This window comes from Leuciscus leuciscus, assembly GCF_965113295.1.
Source record: "Leuciscus leuciscus genome assembly, chromosome: 20".
Taxonomy (NCBI): domain Eukaryota; kingdom Metazoa; phylum Chordata; class Actinopteri; order Cypriniformes; family Leuciscidae; genus Leuciscus; species Leuciscus leuciscus.
This window is the reverse complement of record NC_138744.1, coordinates 37941199-37964350: the sequence shown is the minus strand read 5'-3', so window position 1 is coordinate 37964350 and position 23152 is coordinate 37941199. Positions and strand designations below refer to the sequence as shown.

The 23152-nt window shown below is 37.0% G+C and overlaps 1 protein-coding gene across 2 annotated transcripts in view; it reads right to left on the bottom strand.

Moving 5' to 3' along the window:
- The window catches only part of csmd3a (CUB and Sushi multiple domains 3a), a 350983-nt gene that overhangs the window by 106413 nt on the left and 221418 nt on the right, over positions 1 to 23152 (bottom strand). Inside the window, exons 42-48 of one of the 2 annotated variants that reach the window (XM_082150056.1) lie at positions 21244 to 21432; positions 19698 to 19875; positions 16208 to 16353; positions 10512 to 10592; positions 8777 to 8890; positions 2648 to 2836; positions 1004 to 1162 (exon numbers count right to left, since the gene is read on the bottom strand). In XM_082150056.1, coding sequence (XP_082006182.1) covers positions 1004 to 1162; positions 2648 to 2836; positions 8777 to 8890; positions 10512 to 10592; positions 16208 to 16353; positions 19698 to 19875; positions 21244 to 21432 — 1056 coding nt within the window. The remainder of the gene's footprint in view (positions 1 to 1003; positions 1163 to 2647; positions 2837 to 8776; positions 8891 to 10511; positions 10593 to 16207; positions 16354 to 19697; positions 19876 to 21243; positions 21433 to 23152) is intronic. The other variant, XM_082150057.1, reaches the window with a different exon arrangement.

The following is a 23152-nucleotide window of genomic DNA, read 5'->3' as shown; positions in this document are numbered from 1 at the left end:
GCATCTTTCTTTGGATTAAATAAAGTATATTAAATTAATAAATTACCAAACAAAATATTATATCTCAGTGCCTTTTTATTACATTAATTAGAGTTTGGCAGATCTTGCCCTATGATTACGCTAAGAATGTTTTAATTATATTCCCAATAGAGTTTAATTAAATTTCACTCAAGTTATAATACATTTAAGATAACAATCAATTTAATGATATCATTTTTGATTACACTTTAATTTGATAGTCCACTTTATACATTCTGCTAACTATAAGTAACTTTGCACCTACATGTCAACTAGCTCTCATTAGAGTATTAGTAGAGTTAGAGTTAGAGTAAGCTGACATGTAGTGGTAAAGTTACTTATAGAAGCATCAAAATAAAGTTTTACTTAATTTTTTTTTTAAATCATAGGAGATGAGATCGATTATACTATCCGTTAGATTTCTAGATATATATATATTACACTTTATTATGTTTTCTAGATATTATTTTAATACTCTATCAAAGCTTTGGTTCTGGAATGCATCACTAATTTGCCTAAAGTTATTTTTCTGATGCTGTCATTCATTTAAAAATTAGACATTTCAATATACGCTGAATATTTGTATTTATTTATTTGATCAGCGTCTTTCTGATAACATTTGAAAAATTCCATCTTTCTTATGCTAATATTCAGCCATAAATGTAATTAACATAAATCATTTGTGTGTCATTATGTTACATGCTGCACACGCGGGATGCGTCGTCCAAAATTAGTTGTATGGTTTAATTATGACATTATATTGTATATAGAATGTAATATTTAAACCATAAAACTAAGTTTGGATGACAGAAGCCATTTCTGCTGCATTTCCAGACAAAGTTACATACAAATACACACACATTTGGACACAAAGACACGGACAGATGGGACACGGACTTCAACGCACACGACATGGGCCGGACACACAGAAGGTTACGAGAGACACACACAGAACTGAAAGGAATTACCGATCGGGGATACATACTTTGATACTCACCCACGTAAGTGATCCGGAAGCCCTTCTTGTTGGTGCCGTGATCAGATGACCAGCGCAGGAACAGCTGGTGACCCGTGGTGGTGAGGTTAAAGGGCACTCGCTGGTCTCCGCTCAACACCGCCAGACTCGGACTGTACACATTAGGCCCTGAACAAATGCATACAGAAACAAACCAGATTTGCATTTCCAATGCAAATGCATGAGCAAAAAAAAAAAAAAAAGAAGAAATTGTTGAATAAGAGACGATTGTAATAGAGCGCAACAGTCGGTTTGGAGTCAATAACTTTTACATCAGTGTATATTAGGGGTGTAACGATGCCCTCACGTCACGATTCGATACATATCACGATACTGAACTCACGATATGATATTATTGTGATACTCCAAGACATATGATAAAAGGTTAACAAATGAACTGTTGATTAAAATGCTAAATTTGGTATTACATTGGGGTGTAAATGAATAGTCTTGGACTTGGTGCTGAAACCCAAAGCACAGGACAATAGAGACACCAGAATAACAATATTCATGATTCTGAAGCTGAAAATACAGAATTACTGTATTTTAGACGAATATGCTTGAACTCTTTCACTGACTAGATATATTTAAAATAATGTATAGGCCACTTTTTTACTGGTACATCAGACATTTGGCATTATCAGGACACACAAATATTCCCCCATTGCATTATTATACATTATATTCAACATTATATAGTAGTTTAATGTAGTACTGACACTAAAACTCTGTAAACTTGAATTTTTTAACAACAGTATTTTCCATTTTTGGGTGAACTAGCCTGTACACAATACATTGTAGCATTTTTGTATTGTGATATACTGTGACACCCCATCTCTGACTGTTTAGGATGGATAGTGTGGACATTGAGACGCACGGATAGAAAGACACTGGAGGAAAGCCCCGCCCACACGTGACGTGATTGGTCACATGTTTGTGATGTAGCAAACGAGCGATTTCAAAGCGTGTTTTTGAGACTGTCTTTGGTTCACTGCAGTTTTAAGGAGAAAATACTCAGCAATGGAGTCGACTTATGAATTTAGCTTAGAAAACACCACATAGACATATAACCAATATTTAAAACTTGACTTTCACCACGGGGGACTTTAAGACTCTTGGGAAGGAGCTGCAAAAACTGCCTCGTTGCAAAACATGAACACAAAAGCTGGTCTGAGAGACGGAAATTGCCATTGGTTCTCACTTCCTATTCCACTGGGTCTCTGCAAATGCCATGGGCATTAACGAGCATCCAATCAATGATGAGTAATAGGGTCATTTGCTGATTGCAAGCACTTAAGTAATTAGCGCTAATAACACTCTGAATGTTTTCCGAATTGTCTTTGCAATTGCCTCGCTATCAAGAAATCCTCGAGTCTTCCCAGCGTTTTGCATATCTGCAGGTCCTAAATGAGTGTTTCAGAGGGGGAACGTTTCTCCCGTAATGCTCACGGATCTAAAAAAAGCGACTCAAGCGGATTCCAGAGGCTCCGAATGTAATTTTGAGTTTTCCAGAAAAGTGTCAGAGTTGCGACAGGCCGGAGAATAATGTGTGCAATATTCAGGGCCGCAGTTGCACAGATGATGCCCCGGATATGAGGAATAATTCACACCCACCATCAAAGATCTCCAGAATATCAAACTCTTTCTCCGTCTGGAAGAGTTCAAAGTGCAGTGTGATGTTGTAGCCCTTCTCCACGTTGATCATCCACGAGCACATCTGAAGGTTGGGGTAGCTGTCGGGGTAACCCGGACTCAGGATCACACCGGTCGAGTCGAACAGAACCTCGCTGTCTGGACATTGCACTGCGGAGAAACCAAACCAGCATGTGTTAAATACTGCAAGAACCAACACAGACTCACTGGAAACACACACACATGAGGCACAGAAAGTGCATTTCAGAATAACATCCACACTAAACCTGATCGTGTTAACAAAAGCCATTCTAGCATTCTAGCGCTCGCTTCTCTGAGTCTTTAAGCTCTTTTATCATGTGACGTGCAATGCTGAGCTAACTGAGATAACTGACCTAACTGAGATAACTGACCTAACTGAGATAACTGACCTAACTGACCTAACTGAGATAACTGACCTAACTGAGATAACTGACCTAACTGAGATAACTGACCTAACTGAGCTAACTGACCTAACTGACCTAACTGAGCTAACTGACCTAACTGAGATAACTGACCTAACTGAGATAACTGACCTAACTGACCTAACTGAGATAACTGACCTAACTGAGCTAACTGACCTAACTGACCTAACTGAGATAACTGACCTAACTGAGCTAACTGACCTAACTGAGATAACTGACCTAACTGAGATAACTGACCTAACTGACCTAACTGAGATAACTGACCTAACTGAGCTAACTGACCTAACTGAGCTAACTGAGCTAACTGACCTAACTGAGATAACTGAGCTAACTGAGCTAACTGACCTAACTGAGCTAACTGAGATAACTGAGATAACTGAGATAACTGACCTAACTGAGCTAACTGACCTAACTGAGCTAACTGAGCTAACTGACCTAACTGAGATAACTGACCTAACTGAGATAACTGACCTAACTGAGATAACTGAGATAACTGACCTAACTGACCTAACTGAGCTAACTGACCTAACTGAGCTAACTGACCTAACTGAGATAACTGAGCTAACTGACCTAACTGACCTAACTGAGCTAACTGAGATAACTGAGCTAACTGAGCTAACTGAGATAACTGACCTAACTGAGATAACTGACCTAACTGATCTAACTGACCTAACTGAGCTAACTGACCTAACTGAGATAACTGAGCTAACTGAGCTAACTGAGCTAACTGACCTAACTGAGATAACTGAGATAACTGAGATAACTGACCTAACTGAGCTAACTGACCTAACTGACCTAACTGAGATAACTGAGATAACTGACCTAACTGAGATAACTGACCTAACTGAGATAACTGAGCTAACTGAGATAACTTACCTAACTGAGATAACTGACCTAACTGAGCTAACTGACCTAACTGAGATAACTGACCTAACTGAGATAACTGACTTAACTGACCTAACTAAGATAACTGAGCTAACTGAGATAACTTACCTAACTGAGATAACTTACCTAACTGAGATAACTGAGATAACTGACCTAACTGAGCTAACTGAGCTAACTGACATAACTGACCTAACTGAGCTAACTGAGATAACTGAGCTAACTGAGATAACTGACCTAACTGAGCTAACTGACCTAACTGAGCTAACTGACCTAACTGAGATAACTGACCTAACTGAGATAACTGACCTAACTGACCTAACTGAGCTAACTGACCTAACTGAGATAACTGAGATAACTGAGATAACTGAGAAAAACTGACCTAACTGAGATAACTGACCTAACTGACCTAACTGAGATAACTGACCTAACTGACCTAACTGAGATAACTGAGCTAACTGAGATAACTTACCTAACTGAGATAACTGACCTAACTGAGCTAACTGACCTAACTGACCTAACTGAGCTAACTGAGCTAACTGAGATAACTTACCTAACTGAGATAACTTACCTAACTGAGATAACTGACCTAACTGAGATAACTGACCTAACTGAGATAACTGAGATAACTGAGCTAACTGAGCTAACTGAGCAAACTGAGCTAACTGAGCTAACTGACCTAACTGAGATAACTGACCTAACTGAGATAACTGAGATAACTGAGCTAACTGAGCTAACTGAGCAAACTGAGCTAACTGAGCTAACTGAGCAAACTGAGCTAACTGACCTAACTGAGCTAACTGAGCTAACTGACATAACTGACCTAACTGACCTAACTGAGCTAACTGAGATAACTGAGCTAACTGAGTTAACTGAGCAAACTGAGAGATAACTGAGATAACTGAGCTAACTGACAAAACTGACCTAACTGAGCTAACTGAGCTAACTGAGCTAACTGACCTAACTGAGAAAAACTGACCTAACTGAGATAACTGACCTAACTGACCTAACTGAGCTAACTGACCTAACTGACCTAACTGAGATAACTGAGCTAACTGAGATAACTTACCTAACTGAGATAACTGACCTAACTGAGCTAACTGACCTAACTGACCTAACTGAGCTAACTGAGCTAACTGAGATAACTTACCTAACTGAGATAACTTACCTAACTGAGATAACTGACCTAACTGAGATAACTGACCTAACTGAGCTAACTGAGATAACTGAGCTAACTGAGCTAACTGACCTAACTGAGCTAACTGAGCTAACTGAGCAAACTGAGCTAACTGAGCTAACTGAGATAACTGAGCTAACTGAGATAACTGAGCTAACTGAGATAACTGAGCTAACTGACCTAACTGAGATAACTGAGCTAACTGAGCTAACTGAGCTAACTGAGCAAACTGAGCTAACTGAGCTAACTGAGCTAACTGACATAACTGACCTAACTGACCTAACTGAGCTAACTGAGATAACTGAGCTAACTGAGCTAACTGAGCAAACTGAGAGATAACTGAGATAACTGAACAAACTGAGCTAACTGAGCTAACTGAGCAAACTGAGCTAACTGAGATAACTGAGCTAACTGAGATAACTGAGCAAACTGAGATAACTGAGATAACTGAGCTAACTGAGCAAACTGAGCTAACTGAGATAACTGAGCTAACTGAGCAAACTGAGCTAACTGAGCATATAGAGCTAACTGACCTAACTGACCTAACTGAGATAACTGAGCTAACTGAGTTAACTGAGCTAACTGAGCTAACTGAGCTAACTGGCCTAACTGAGCTAACTGACCTAACTGAGCTAACTGACCTAACTGAGCTAACTGAGCTAACTGAGCAAACTGAGCTAACTGAGATAACTGAGCTAACTGAGCTAACTGAGCAAACTGAGCTAACTGAGCTAACTGAGCTAACTGAGCAAACTGAGCTAACTGAGCAAACTGAGCAAACTGAGCTAACTGAGCTAAATGAGCTAACTGAGATAACTGAGCTAACTGAGCAAACTGAGCAAACTGAGCAAACTGAGCTAACTGAGCAAACTGAGCTAACTGAGCAAACTGAGCTAACTGAGCTAACTGAGCAAACTGAGCTAACTGAGCTAACTGAGCTTAGTGAGCTAACTGACCTAACTGAGCTAACTGAGCTAACTGACCTAACTGAGCTAACTGACCTAACTGGGATAACTGACCTAACAGAGCTAACTGACCTAACTGAGCTAACTGACCTAACTGACCTAACTGAGATAACTGAGCTAACTGAGATAACTTACCTAACTGAGATAACTGACCTAACTGAGCTAACTGACCTAACTGAGCTAACTGACCTAACTGAGATAACTGAGCTAACTGAGCTAACTGAGCTTAGTGAGCTAACTGACCTAACTGAGCTAACTGACCTAACTGAGCTAACTGACCTAACTGGGATAACTAACCTAACTGAGCTAACTGACCTAACTGAGCTAACTGAGCTAACTGGGATAACTGACCTAACTGAGCTAACTGACCTAACTGACCTAACTGGGATAACTGACCTAACTGAGCTAACTGAGCTAACGAACAAGTAAAAAACAACAACAAAAAAAGCATATCGAGCTTGTTATTTCATGCAAATGTCAAAAAGTATTAGTTTACTAATCATGCATTATGGTTAAAAGAGTTTTGAGGTCATAACATAACATCTTTATTAATCATAATTCTAATTTGTGTGAAAAATAATACGTTTTGCTGGTTTTATTGCCAGTGTTCATTTCAGCTGGAATATTGAACATTTTGTGTAAAAAATAATAATTAAAAAAAATCATGTTTTTTAAACCAGTCAATGTTGGCTAAAACATCGTCTGAATACAATCAACTACAGTATAAACTGATTATATCATCATTTTCTATGATTATACATTTCCCAGAAGGAACCATTTTCACTTTTTCATCATTTTATTTTACATTTTATTTTTTTCCCGTTGAAGACCACTTATAATGTCAAGCTTAAAATAAATGTTTCTTGCCTCATAATTTACATGACGAGACGTGACAAGTTTCCTCTGACAAGTAATTTGTCTGTTCTCACTGAAAGTGAAAATGTGACATCACTCAATCAGAACATGTTATGTTTAATAAACAGCTTTGTGGAGTGCAGTTTTGCAGAGCTACTCAACACGATGCCATAGGAAGGAAAACTTCAATTCCCATAATGCACTGGGCATGTTGCCGGCCATGCCCACTCTGCTCCTATTGGATAAGCTTGACCAGAGTCAAATACCACCACCGTGCTTTAGTAGGAAATACTCTCAATAAACTTTAAGTCATGTCGACTTGTGGTGTCGACTTGTATTGTTCTGGGTTCAAGAATTCAAAGAGTGAATGTTTAAGTTGAAGGCAGCGGCTAAAGGCGGCAAAGAATTGTAAATATGGAGAGAATCTGAAAAACCTCCATGTTTGTAGTCAACATTTCAAACTGGATGAGCACGAACACAGTGTTTTAGGCTAAACAGAGAGAAAAAATTACATATTTAAACACGCTACCGACATTGCAACAATACAAGGCGGGTTGAAAACTGGTGAAGTTACACTTTAAGCTTTACGGCGCTGATATACTAAACAAAATCAGTTCAGTTCATTTAGTATTTGTTTAGAGAGTTCGAAGCAGTTTGTGTTTCCGGAAAACTTTGCTCTGGCTGTTAAACTTCTTCCAGCTACCATTGGTCCATGGTGATGATGTAATAAGTGGGTGTGGCTCTGAGGCTCTTCGCCTTCTTTCTTCCGCCTTCTTTTCAGTCCGTCGAGGTCAGACGCGAGTAACAACATGAGCACACTGGAGAGACGCTTTAGAGTAGAAACTGGAGCTGTGATTGTAATTAAAAGCGACACTGACACGGTTTTTCATTTTTAAAAATGCAAAGCTGCTTGATATTAAACAATCTGTTGTATAAAGTGCTATATGAATAAACGTGACATGACGAACAAATTCACATCGCTATAATCAGATGCTTTCTGAACGGCTGTTTTCTCACCACTGTCATTTTTTACGTATTTTTTATTTTAATTTTTTAGAATATGTTTTCTTTTTTCTTTTATTAAGAAATGTACATATTCATCTAAACGCCGCTCTCAGCAATGTGGATGGCAGCGGTTCATGTATCTTGAACTTCTTTTTTACCCTTAAAGTCCCCCTGTAGTCAATCATTTTATCCCTTAAAACTCATCTTTGATCACAAAATTACACATTTAAACGTTTTTCCTTGAAATTGTTTTATTCATGCCTTAAAGTAACTCGACACCCTTGCCTCATTTAGTATGCGCGGTTCTATGAATATGCAAATGAGCCCCGCCTCCACTCACTCACTCACCTCAGAGATCCACTGGTTGACGATCACACGTTGATCTGATTGGTTACAAGGTAGTTTGTGACGTCAGAAACACCAGCGATTTCAAAGCGTGTTTTTGAGACTGTCTTTGGTTCACTGCAGTTTTAAGGAGGAAATACTCAGCAATGCTGTCGACTTATGAATTTACACATGGTTTGTCTTAAAGCGTATTAATAACACCACATAGACATATAAACAACATTAAAAGCATCCAGCTTTCCACCACAGCGGGAAGAACGAAAAAGTGGGCCTTTTAGCATCACTCTACAACAGTTTCCCGAATCCGTAAGTCCAAAAGAGCCTAACAACTAGCGGCAGAGCTAACGACTCGAGACACGACATCAGGACGAACACACACACAAATGAGACAGCGTGTCGAACGCGCTGCCAAACTCACCCTGGCACACGGGAGGAGGACCATCCATCTGGAGTCTCTCGCCCAGCCGACAGGTCAGGATCTCGGAGCCGAGCAGCGAGAAGCCCGGCAGGCACCGGTACCTGATGATGTCTCCTGTTGAGGAATCACACACACACATCTCTCTTTACCACTGCAGAGTGTGCTCAACAGCACATTAGCTAATTAAGACCTGACCGCTTACACACTCGTGACAGTAATGATGACAAATGCAGAGCGTCGCTGTTATTTTCCCCACAGAAGAGGCATTTTCTTTCACATTAAATAAGAAACGCTGGATTGTGAAGGTGGGTTTCTCTTTAACGAGGGTTCGATGATAAATCTACACACACAAATGATCATCAAACGTTGTTCTTACGTGCTTCGACTACACAGTAAACCCTAACGCTCAAAATAATGAATTGGTTTGAGTCGGACAAACTTAAATTAAACTAATTAGTTCAGTCAAATACATTTTTATGAGTATTTAGCACTTTCTTTTTCATTCAAGTTCACAGAACTGATATATTCTAAGTAAACTGAATGGTTTCATTGTTGTGAGTTTTATTAAATTAATTATTTTAATTTAGACGAACTTAAGTGTAACTGAAACGGCTGGGATTTCTATTTCCCAGCATGCTTTGCCGATGACACTCGAAAGCGAGAGTAAATGCTAAAATTAAGTGTAATATAATGTTCGTTTGTTTTTTGTGCAAGATTAATGTTAAGTGGGAGATTTAGTAGTGATTAATGTTTTGTTATGCTAATTTAGAAGAGTTTCTATTGGTTTTAGGAGAGTTGCCATCATGGAGCATGAGCTTAGTTTGAGAGCAAGTTTGTTAAAAGCTTTATAATCACACTCATACAGCATGTGCTATACCATCCTATTGTTAACATGTTAGAAAATGAACAATTTAGCATTTATTGAACTAGCTTGTAATATCTATTATATTAATAAAAATGTTCACATTAAGGTCACATGAAAATTTTAAGTTAAATGTATGAATTAGTGTACTCAAACATTTCAAGTTAAGAACAAGTGAAATGCTTAAACTTTGATTTTCTTAACTTTAAAATTGAGACAACTGATTGCCTTAAATTTTTGCCAACTCAAGGAACTATAGTACATCCGACAATTGGGTTAATACTGTAAAGATTACTTTGCCTTTCGTTTTAGTTCTTGTTAATGTTAATGTCACAGGGAACGAGTATTATCCATTATTTCATATATTTCTTTACTTATTTAAAGTAACTTTTATTTTATTTTTTTTTAAACGCATGTGTATGAACAGATGTAAGTGGGATGTTGCAAGTATGTAAGCACATGGTAGGAGTGTGTGAATATGCGTGTTCATAGATGCATGAATGCGTGTGTATACGGATGTGTAAGTATAAGCATTGCACGTGTATAATTATATACTGTATGTACTGTACATATAGTTTCTCTTTATGTGTGTGTGTGTATATAGGTATATGACATGTATACGTATGCATTCTTATCAAGTTAATTTTATTTAGTCATTTCATTTTATTTATTTTTCTCTTTTCTCACGTTTATGTATTCATACGTTTACATGTCTTTATTTGCATATTCAGTACAACATGCATGACTTGTACTTCTAACATTCAGGAACGAGGGCAACGTGAAGTCTTGTTTCAACATATCGTGTTGCTGTTGATGGTTCACTGTTTATGTAAAGCTTAATAAAGAATAAAAAAAAAAGAAAAATGTTCTTACCAATTTCGAATATATCATCTTCAGCCAGGATCTCTGCGTTGGCTACGGGTGCGGGAGGCTGACACACACGGAGCTGGTAAGCTGGGAACGAGATGAGCGAGATACGTGATGTTTAGAGCTTGTTTAAGTGATAACGCTTTGAAAACAACCCACACAATTACATCTTAAATCATCACACCTGTCACTGGAGTTTTTCTAAACGCACAACAAAATTACACCAGAGTATGAATCATAATCACCGTCTCAGCATCTGCCTCGCCAACACTCATTATGCACACTGTCTAATTGCAATGAGTTTCTAAAAGAGGAGTATATACATTAAAAACCTTCTATTACTGGCGTGTTATGATAATATAATATGATATTTTGATGTTGAGCAGAACGTGTCATATTCCCTCACTAAGATGTATAATTAACACATTATAAATATTGTTTATACGAACTACATGCTTTAGTGCAGCAATGCTGGGAAATTATGTTTATATATATATTCAAAAAGAAAGATAATGCTATGATATTAGAAGTATTCCTTTTAAATGTCAATGCAATAATTTTGCTAATAGATGTAATTAAATATAAAGTAATATATTGTTCATGCTAAACAACCTGCTAAAAAATATGATCAAAATAATGAAAATGTGGTTAAATAATTTATTTAAAATGTAGTAATTTAATTAATTTGCTAATAAATGTCATAATTTGTTATAATTATTCATGTTGACAATGAATGAATACATTGCAGATGAATAAAGTAAAAAATATATATAATAAAACATATATAATTAAAACGTTTTTTTTTTATTTTATTTTTTTTACTGTATACATGAAATATATTAAATGAACCTGCTAATAAGCGTAACAATTTTCTGTAATTATTATTGGTTATTAAGAGTGGAAGAAAAGAGTGGTGCTCGTTCATGTCTGCCGACACACACACAAGGAAGGCTGTAAGATAGTTAAGGATTAGTTTAAATGAGTTTTCATCCAGCAAACGCTCTCAGTATCTTAACATCATGAAGATTTACACACAGTTAAATGACCTCTATATTGTGAGACGGCGCCACTGATAAACAAAAGCACATCTCATTTAAAATTCCTCATCAGGAGGAAACAGAAACACTCAGGAAAAACACACGCTCTGGGACCGCCAGCATCTTATTTTATTATCTTTTAAAACCCTAACGAGCTTTGTGCTCTGCAGCTCTTGACTTAACTTCCTTATGCTGTATTGCTTTATTGGTAAACCTCAAAAGCATCAGCAGAAAATATGCTAACGCAGATATTATTGTCCTTTATCGAATAACACTTTCCCATCACAATGGCAAAACGGATTAGAGAGATGCGATGGGGTTAAAGGTCGCCTGTCGTGTTCAGATGCTGTTTCCCCTGTTGAATGCTCTGTTCAATAACCGAGTGAGCATCGCACAGCATCACACTGGAAGATGACTTATTCTGGCCACATTTATCTCCAGCAGAGAGAGGCAACTGCATGTTTCACTGTAAAACCAGAAATCACTGACAAAATTGAAGTCAATTAGTGCTGGGCAACGATTAATCGTTTCCAAAATAAAAGTTTGTGTTTACATAGTATATGTGTGTGTGCTGTGTATAATTATTTTGTATATATGAATACACACATATGCATGTATATATATATATAAATATATTAGTGCTGTCAGTTAAACGCGTTATTAACGGCGTTAACGCAAACCCATTTTAAAGGTGTCAATTTATTTATCGCGAGATTAACGTTCTTTTTGGCCTGGCAAACTTTGTGTTTTTTTTCACATGCCGTTGCAACAACTAGTAACGTTAGAAAAACTACAACACCACACCGGATCTAGCTAGACCGGAGGATAAACGACAGGCATGTCGCACACACTTGTTTGGGCTTGCGAGCTGGCCGAAGAGTCGTAGGCTAACGTTACGCTTTGAGTGGATGGCGAGCGCGAGACGCCGAAATGGATGCCAATAAGATTCTGAATGGAAAGTTTACTTTTAAAAAGTTGCCAAATGGTTCCATTGACGAGACCAAAGTGATCTGTGTGCGTTCTGTCGTTGCGAACTGAGCGATCATCGCAGCACGTCCAGTCTGAAACACCACTGATGCAAATTCTCTGATGCGATTATTTGCTCCGAGTGAGAATGTTAGTGTGAAATTGAACACTACAGTATATGATGTTTTCAATAAAAACATTTGCACAAAGCAAGACGATCCACTTTTCCATGTTGATCAGAGCATTAAAATGAGAAAAAAATAATGGGACAAAAAGAAATCAAGGGACATTTAGAATAGATAAAAATGTGCGATTAATTGAGAGTTAACTATGGCATTAATGCGATTAATCGCGATTAAATATTTTAATCGTTTGACAGCACTAATATATACTGTATATATATGCATGCAATATACATGCATGTGTGTGTATTTATATATACAAAATAATTATACACAGCACACACACACATATATTTTGTAAACACAAATGTGATGCGAAATGTGCACATCCACTGATGCGAATTCTCTGATGCGATTATTTGCTCCAAGTGAGAATGTTAGTGTGAAACTGAACACTACAGTATATGCCAATGTTGTTTTAAATAAAATAAAAACATTTGCACAAAGCAAGCCACTTTTCCATGTTGATAAGAGCATTAAAATGAGGAAAAAATAATGGGACAAAAAGAAATCAAGGGACATTTAGAATAGATAAAAATGTGCGACTAATTGCGAGTTAATTATTAAATATCGCGATTAAATATTTTTATCGTTTGACAGCACTAATATATATATATATATATATATATATATATATATATATATATATATAAATTCTTAAATATATACATGCATGTGTGTGTATTTATTTATACAAAATAATTATACACAGCACACAAACATATATTTTGTAAACACAAATTTGATGTGATTAATCGCGATTAATCGTTGCCCAGCACTAATTAAAGCCTATGCATGCTAAATGCAAACTCTGTTCAGTGTCCACATGCCTCTGCTTGTACGATGCACACATTATAGTGCATTTCAAACCGTAACTTATGAGGTTTCATAACAGCAAGGATTTGAGAAGCCGACTGCGTATGTTTCTACTCCTGCTCGTTCAGAAATGGGTGTTATTACGGATGACGGAAGTTTCCAAACACATTACAGTGCCATCCGCGGCAATAATCCAAGCCATTTCCCAAACAAACAAGTAATATCATTTCTAGCCTGTGTTTTTGAGAGCAGTAAAACTAACAGCAAGAGAGCAAAGCAGCAACGTGAGATACTTCTAGGAACATCGAGTTTTTTTTATATGTACTAGCTATTTATACTATTTTACAGCAATTACTATTCAATTCTGCTTTTGGATTATTCATTTTCAGGAATGAATGTTTGATCATTTAAATGTAATTGGTGTCTTGTAGTAACCAATCCCTAACCCTCAACACACCATTCACCTCTGTAAATATTTAGCCTAATTTTTACAAAATTTGAGCCTTATATTCTGGTTTTAAATTCAGTTTACTTGGAACAAAAGACCTTATTTTTCAACTCGTCCATGTACTTGCTTTTCATTAACTCGTCTGATATGTGACCGGCTTAAAGTGCAGTAATCTAGTGTGTTTATTAGTACAATGATGACTTAAAATAATATGAAAACAAATACCAGGTTACAACATCAAAAAGCAGGTATGAACAGCTAAAATAATGTGGGTGGAGTCTCTCTGCACTCGCAACCAAATCAATCACAAACCACAGCCAATCAGAAGAGAGTGTGGGCGGAGTCTCTGCAAGCTCATTGCACTCGCAACCAAATCAATCAAAGATCACAGCCAATCAAAAGAGAGTGTGGGCGGAGTCTCTCTGCACTCGGAACCAAATCAATCACAAAACACAGCTAATCAGAAGAGAGTGTGGGCGGAGTCTCTCTGCAATCCCACTGCACTCACAACCAAATCAATCACAAACCACAGCCAATCAGAAAAGCGTGTGGGCGGAGTCTATCTGCAACCCCACTGCACTCACAACCAAATCAATCACAAACCACAGCCAATCAGAAAAGCGTGTGGGCGGAGTCTATCTGCAACCCCACTGCACTCACAACCAAATCAATCACAAACCACAGCCAATCAGAAAAGCGTGTGGGCGGAGTCTCTCTGCAAGCGCACTGCACTCACAACCAAATAGATAAGCACAAAATCAAATTCATAAATATTACAACATTTTAACATTTGGAACATCTTTGTTATACAATACACTTGTTCGTTCTTGTTTCTTTTAATTTATTTTCATGATCTGAAGTGAATGATCCATCACCGCTTTTAGTACGGCTATGAATGATAGTCAAACTCACATTAGACGCTTTTAACATCAAATAAAGCACATAGTCAACATCTGAGATTATAATTGTCACACTTTGTACATTGTTGTTCCAGCCACAACGTCGCAGAAACAGAAGACATTTCTAAAGTAGAATTGTCGCTGCTGGTTAGGACAAAAACTCTGGTTGACATGGAAAAGATGCTTTTCAATGCGTGTCATGGCCTTTAAATCACATCTGGTGTGACACTGAAAGACTTGAACACTCAAATTTGAATGGCTGCACCTGCTCTATTGTTAAAAATAGAAAGATTTTTAGGTTAAAAATGTGGAAAGATAATAAATATTTAATCATTTTCATGAGTCTAGTCTTTGCATCAGTTTGAGGTTTAAAGGGATAAATCACACAAAAATTAAAATTAGCCCATGATTTACTCACACTCAACTCATCCTAGGTGTATATGACATTCTTCTTTCAGCAGAACACAATCTGAGTTATATAGAAAAATGCCCTGGCTCTTCCGAGCTTTATAATGGCAGTGAATGGCTGTTTCTGTTTTGAAGTCCATTAAAATGCATCTATCCATCATAAAAGTGCATCTATCCATCATAAAAGTGCATCTATCATCATAAAAGTGCATCTATCCATGATAAAAGTCATCTATCATCATAAAAGTGCATCTATCCATCATAAAATCACGGGGTGGTGGTGGCGCAGTGGATAAGACACATGCCTTTGGTGTGAGAGACCCGGGTTCGAATCCACTGTGAGACACCAATGTGTCCCTGAGCAAGACACTTAACCCCTAGTTGCTCCAGAGGCGTGCGACCTCTGACATATATAGCAATTGTAAGTCGCTCTGGATAAAAGCGTCAGCTAAATGAATAAATGTAAATGTAAATAAAAGTGCATCTATCCATGATAAAAGTGCATCTATCCATCATAAAAGTGCATCTATCCATGATAAAAGTGCATCTATCATCATAAAAGTGCATCTATCCATGATAAAAGTGCATCTATCCATGATAAAATTGCATCTATCCATGATAAAATTGCATCTATCCATCATAAAAGTGCATCTATCCATCATAAAAGTGCATTTATCCATCATAAAAGTGCATCTATTCCTTTAATTCAGCTCTCCTCTATAGGTGGCGCTGTCACAACAAAACAGGAATATAAACAGCAGAAACCTGAATGTACATAATGCAATTTCACGGCACAGTTTGAGCTGAATGTATGCAAGTATGTTGAGCATAAAGAACATGTTCTGTGGGCGTGAGGGAATAAGCCAGGATAATCAACCTGACAATAAACAACACACAGACGATCAGCAAACTAAGCCGTGCAACATTAAAGCTGGAAACTGCTCACCATGGAAACGCAGAACAAAGAATCCGCTGGTGCTGAAGTCGCTGTGGAACTTTAGCAGGATCTGATTGGATGTGCTGGAAACGAACTCCTGAGACGAGCTCCCGCTGAACTGACAGATCTGAGGAGATGTTTGGTCAGGGCCGTCCCTACAGGAGACAATAGAGGCATTTAAAACATCCCTGACGTCTTCTGTTTGCTGATATAATACTCTCTCTCTCTCGCTCTCCCACGTCTGCCGGGATCATATAAAGAACAGCATCTCTTTTCAGTCGTTCTCATTCAAAACCCTCAATAGTGAGTTACACGCTTAAAGCAGAGCTATCAAAACACTGACCTTGCTTTTCAATCTGTCAAAATCCTGTAAGTGCACAGTGTTTTTTAAAGGAACACGCCACTATTTTTTGAAAATGGGGTTATTCAGCGTCTCCCCTACATTTAGATAGGTGGGCAAACGCATTTGTGTCTCAGTGCATGCATTGTCTTAGTCTGGCAGCGCCGCCGCTAGCTTAGCTTGGCGTAATGAATGGAATCCTTTGTTGCATGTCGTGAGTAAAAGTGATCCACAAAAAAAAAAAAAAAACGAATTACTTCTTTTGGCCTGCATATTCACAACAAGTCTAAATGTCTAGATGTCCCAACTATCTAAATGTAGGGGAGACGCTGAATAACCCCATTTCAAAAAATGGTGGCGTGTTCCTTTAAAGGGGTGGTTGATTATGATTTGACTTTTCTAACTTTAGTTAGTGTGTAATGTTGCTGTTTGATCATAAACAACATCTGCAAAGTTACAACGCTCAAAGTTCAAAGCAAAGGAAGATATTTGCTTTAACAGAAATCGTGTTTTAAGAACTACAACAAACGGCTGGTAGAGACTACACCACATTCCTCCCGGGTTAGTGACATCACCAACCCTAGAATTTACATAAACCCCGCCCCCTGAACACGATTTATAGATTATCATGACAGAATATGCTAATCAATGACTAGAAGATAACTCCACATCAGCTTCATAAATTCATCAACTAACCATTCAGAAATGTCCTGTTGCTTCTACATGTTGTCACTTCTTCTCGAGTCTCTCCATCATTGTCTGACTCCGGTTTGAACATAAAAGGCTAAAAGTGTTTGAAATCTCCAGTGCATGTGTGTGTGAGGTAAAAGAACACGAGCTCTTGAAGCTCCGCCCACTGTGCCGGGAGCAGCAGCTCATTTGCATTTAAAGGGACAGACACAAATACGGTGCATTTTTGCTCACCCTCAAAAAGTGACAACTTTAACATGCTATATGACAATATCTGTGGGGTATTTTGAGCTGAAACTTCACACACACACACTCTGGGGACATCAGAGACTTATTTTACATCTTGTGAAAAGGCCATTAAACCACCCCTTTAATTAGGAAGACACTTTTATGAAACTATTTTGAAACCATTAGATTACAGAAAGGTAGAATAAAAAAAAAACTATTATTAAATTATTATCATGGGAAACCTTTTTAAAGATGAGCATGTTCATTAAATATATATGACAGATAGATATAAAGTATTGGTCTCAAGCTGTAACTGTAACAGATCAGCTACTTCAAGCCTTTATTTATAATGCATTATAATAATGGTGTTCATAATGCAAATTATAATGCATTATATCGCTTCATAAATAACTGTAAGTAAAGTTAAAATGCATTATAATATTTGCAGATTCCTTGTTGCTTCTGAAACTGGTTGTTTATCGTGTGTTTTAATGCATTATTCTTTCTAAAGGTGTTCGATGAATATATAATATTATAACTGTGGTTATAATTATTCATGAGGTACATTACAATGCATAATAAATGCATTCAAATACTGTTATAATGCATTATGCATAAAGGCTTTAAGTAAAGTGTTACCACAGAGACTAATGTAAACTTTTCCTCTATAGTTTCCCTTCTGACTTTTTGATGTTTGTGGAAAATGCCCCAGAAAGAGTCCCAATGTCATGTCCACAGATTTTGCAGCGTGAGAATTAAATGATTAAACTAACAGTCTGTTTTCACTATTGTACCTCGAAGACTTCTGTATGTAAACGACCCTTTGCATGAGAAGTGAGTAACAACAGCATTGAGCTTTTTGAATATGCATTGATATGTAAATGTGGGAGGTCATACTCTATGATAAATTATTTCTGAATACGCCGTTCCTGGGGAAGGATTTATACCGAGTACATCAAACCCTTTCATTCTGGAAAAGCAAGAAAAATCCTATTTTCCATGATGTGAACACAAGCGTCAACATTTTGCATTCGCACCAGCCACTTGACACTTCAGCACTAATGTTCGCTCAAGGAGAAAATATATGGAAGAGAGAGAAATGTGTGAAACAAAACAGATAAAAGACTAAAAGTGTTATGTAAGTCTCAGATCAGCGGCATTACAACAGATGCGCTTCTTCATGGACGAGGACAAACTCTCCGCTGGAATTCTTGACAAATCATTTTGATGGATCCAAACTCACACTTGGTAATCGGTTCTTGTATTTTTTACCGATCGTTCGGTGGGTTTAAACAGTAGCGCTCAATAACGCCATCAAGAAACAGCGGTTTTCACTTAGTCTCACATAATAAATGCTTGGCATTGAACTCGCTAGACATCACCCAAAAGAAGGAGATGTATAATTCGTTCATCAGTGGCCATTTAAAAACAGAACATTAATTCATTATTTAAATAAATAAAATTAATTCATCTATGGCAATTGTGAAGTTGTTGTTTTGCAATTTAATTAGTAGTAGTAGTAACAACTATAATAATAATAATAATAAATAATAATAATACATATTTAATAAAATATTGTATCGGCCATTTAAAAACAAACAAACAAACAAACAAATAAATAAATAATAAAATAAATAAATGTCAATTGTACATTATAAAATGTTGTTCATCATCAGTCATTTAAAAACATAAACAAAAAATAAATAAATAAATAAAGTTATTTATTTATGGCGATTGTGAAGGAGTTGTTTTGCAATTTTATTATTATTATTATTATTATTAATACTAGAGAGTTTGTTCTTGTCCATGAACAAGTGTCCAGTGGCTGGTCCGAAAGCAAAATTTATTATTTGTCATAAGTCATAATATTGACAAATAGAAAAATAATAAAATATTGTTCATCATCGGCCATAAAAAAACACACAAAAAAACAATTGTACATTATAAAATATTGTTCATCATCACTCAATATAAAAACATAACAATAAATAAATAAATAAATAAATAAATTAATTGCAATTGTGCAGTTGTTGTTTTGCAATCTAATGGTTGTTAACTTATTTTTTTTAATCATATTAAGTAAAGTAATTATGAATTTGCATAAAATAGTAAAATAATCAGTATCTCTATCCTAAAGCCGAGGTTGTTCTGAACACTCGTGTGAGTCCTGAGGTTATACGAGGCTCAGCAGATGTTAGTGTTTAGGTGAAGACTCTTCTAAAGCGCTGGCAGAACTCGTACCAGATGGTGATGTAGTCGTAGATGGGCTCGGTGTTGAGCACGGTGAAGTTGATGTGGATGCCGTTGCCTGGAGGGACTCGAATGCTCCAGATGCAGTCTTTAAGATTGGGGTAATCAGCCGGGTGTCCCGGAGAGTAGATGGTGCCGTTGAGGGCCGTGATATTCCCACCGCAAAGAGCTGAAGGAAGGCCAATACAATCAAGACTGAGAAGCACAATGCCTTATACAGAAGCAGTGACGTCACACTTCAGTTCACAGTTTAATGCACGCAGAAAAGCGTTCATATATGGTCCACATTTTACTTTACAATAAGGTCCGTAAGTTAACATAAGTGAACTACATTAGTTAACATGAACTAATAATGAACTGAAGGTATACAGAATTTATTCATCTTTGTTAATGTTCATTTCAACATTTACTAATACTTTATTCAAATCTTGTTAACATTAGTTACTGCACTGTGAACTAACATGAACAAACAATGAACATCTGGATTTTAATTAAGTAATATTAACAAAGATTAATAAATACTGTAACAAATGTATTGCTCATGGTTAGTTCATGTTAGTTAATACATTAACTAATGTTAACTAATGAACCTTACTGTAAGTGTTTACAAAACATGACAGTTAGTTGAAACCTTTATGGCCTGGTTTCACAGACAGAGCTTAGATTAAACCAGGACTAAGTATTTTTTTAAGTACTAAATTGAGTTTATAGATTTCAAAATAATGTCAAAATGCCGGTCTTGGCGAGTATTCTCGTAAACACAGTCAGTTATGTTTTAAGAAAGAAAACACGTGTAACAGTATATTGGATCCGTGCGTCAGGTCTTAAAGTGACAGCAGACAAAGCAATGACTAGCTTAAAGGGTTAGCTTAAAATTCCAAGCGATGAGAATACTTTTTGTGCGCAAAAACAAACAAAAATAACGACTTTATTCAACTCTTCATTTTCCTCTGTGTGGGCCTGTGAGTGAGTTCACGTAGTGTAACAGCGCAGCGCTTCTGGGTTATACGTCAGAACGAAGGCTCACTATTGGCCGACGCTGGTCATGTGTGTGATGCGTCTGATGCTGGCCAATAGTGAGCCTTCATTCTGACGTACAACCCAGAAGCGCTGCGCTGTTACACTACTGAACTCACTCAGAGAAACACAGAGGAAAATGAAGAGTTGAATAAAGTCGTTATTTTTGTTTGTTTTTGCGCACAAATAGTATTCTCGTCGCTTGATAAACTTAAGCTTGAGCCACTGTAGTCACTCGGATTATTTTAACGATGTCTTTACTAACTTTCTGGACCGGCAAGTTTCAATTACATAGAAGCCTATGGAGGAGTGAGACAGCTCTCAGATTTAATAAAAAATATCTTCATTTGTGTTCTGAAGATGAACGAAAGTCTTACGGGGTTGGAACAACATGAGGGAGAGTAATTACTGACAGCATTTTCATTTTTGGGTGAACTATCCCTTCCTCGTCTGTGAAACCGGGGGAATATTTCAGTATTGTCTGTAAGAAGGGCTAGAAGACGAAGGGTTTGTTGGGTACCGTCACATCGAGGCACAGGATGGTTCCAGTTGCGGCTGATGCCATGCAAACACGTGAGCGCCGATTCCCCCAGAAGTGTGTATCCCGGCAGGCACTGGAACGAGATGGTCATTCCCACGCCGAAATCACTGCCAATCACCTCTCCGTTCCGGAAGGGCCGCGGATCCGGACACCTCTGCAGCTCATAAGCTGAACACACACACACAAACTGTGTTATTTACTTATGAGCAGAAGGTTTTATCCAGTGAGAAGCCATAATGAACACCAGTGTCAATTATATAACAGGGCAGTGTTAGGTGTAACAAATTATAAGTAATGTAATCAGATTACTTTTCACAGATTACTTACTTCCGATTTCCTTTAACATGGGGACAGGAGAGCTGTCAGTTACTTAGTTGATAAAGTATATATTGTTGTAAAGTTAAAAGAGGGGTTGGGAGCAACACATAACAAGTAACGCGAGTTACCTAATCAGATTACCTTTTTTCAAGTAACTCAGGTCTTGACATTAAACCCGCCAACCTGCTTTTTTTTACTTTTGAACAGTTTTGCCAATTACTTTTGAACAGTCAAATAATTCAAACAAAATAATGTCAAAATGGCGGTCTTAGTATTCTCGTAAACACAGTCAAGTTATGTTTTAAGTGAATGCAAACAGTTGAGAAAGTAAACGCATGTGTAACAGTATAATGGATCTGTGCGTCAGGTCTTAAAGTGACAGTAACCTAATACACCTGCTGCTATAAGGAACACCAGTGTCATTTATATAGTTGCACAATGTTGGGTGTAACAAATTACAAGTAATGTGAGTTAAGTAATCAGATTAGTTTTTTACAGATTACTTCAATGTTTTCATTAAAGAAAGCCTCTGTGCATTACTCCTGATTTCTCTCAACATTGAGACAGGAGAGATGTCCATTACTTATTTGATAAAGTAACTCAGATATAAAAGCAGTGTTGGGAGTAACACATTACATGTAATGGAGTTACCTAATCAGATGACCTTTTTTCAAGTAACATCCTGTAACTTTCATTAACTTGACATTAAAACCTAACAAATGCATCCAACCAAAGGCACCTATTGAAAATGAACATGTACATTTGATTATGCAGGAACGTCTCCTATGGCTTCAGATTGCAATAGAAATTATGCAAGACAAAGTTATAAACTAGTTTAGTTTAATTTCAATAAACTTACTGTCCATGATGTGCAAAAATGCTTAGACAATTAACATAGATAATTATTAACGAAAGCATAAAATAATTAGGATTTAATATTCTAATTCTAAGTAATTTAGAGAACATAAAGAGTAATAATTATCATCTAAAATTAAATGTCTAAACTTAGCCGTGTGGCCACACACACACACACACACACACACACACACACACACACACACACACACACACACACACACAAGCAATAAATATGTTGTGCCTAATACTGAAAAGTTCTGTCAAAGCAAGCGGTTTCACTGAGGATGAGAGCTTCTATTTATAAGAAGAAGAAGAAGTTTTATTTATATAACGCCTTTCCGTAGTTCAAGGTCGCTTTACATTGTACATTACAATACATTTACACACCCACACACACATTACAATCACATAAGGACACATATAGTCACATTATCCAAAATGCATGTTAAATTAATGAATTCAATAATATTAAGTTAAATTAAGAAAAGCATTTCAAAACAAACTTCCTGGTTAACATTAAAGCACACTAGTGTGATAAACAATGCCATCCCCCCCCCCCCCCCCCCATATTTTATTGAATATTGACAAAATTTTCACTCAAAAACTGAGGAGCATCCCTAGTGAAAAAATAGTATACTTAAGCACAATTTACTCGTATGTACTTTAGTATAACTAAATGTATTTGTGGCCAACTATAAATTGGTATAGTTAC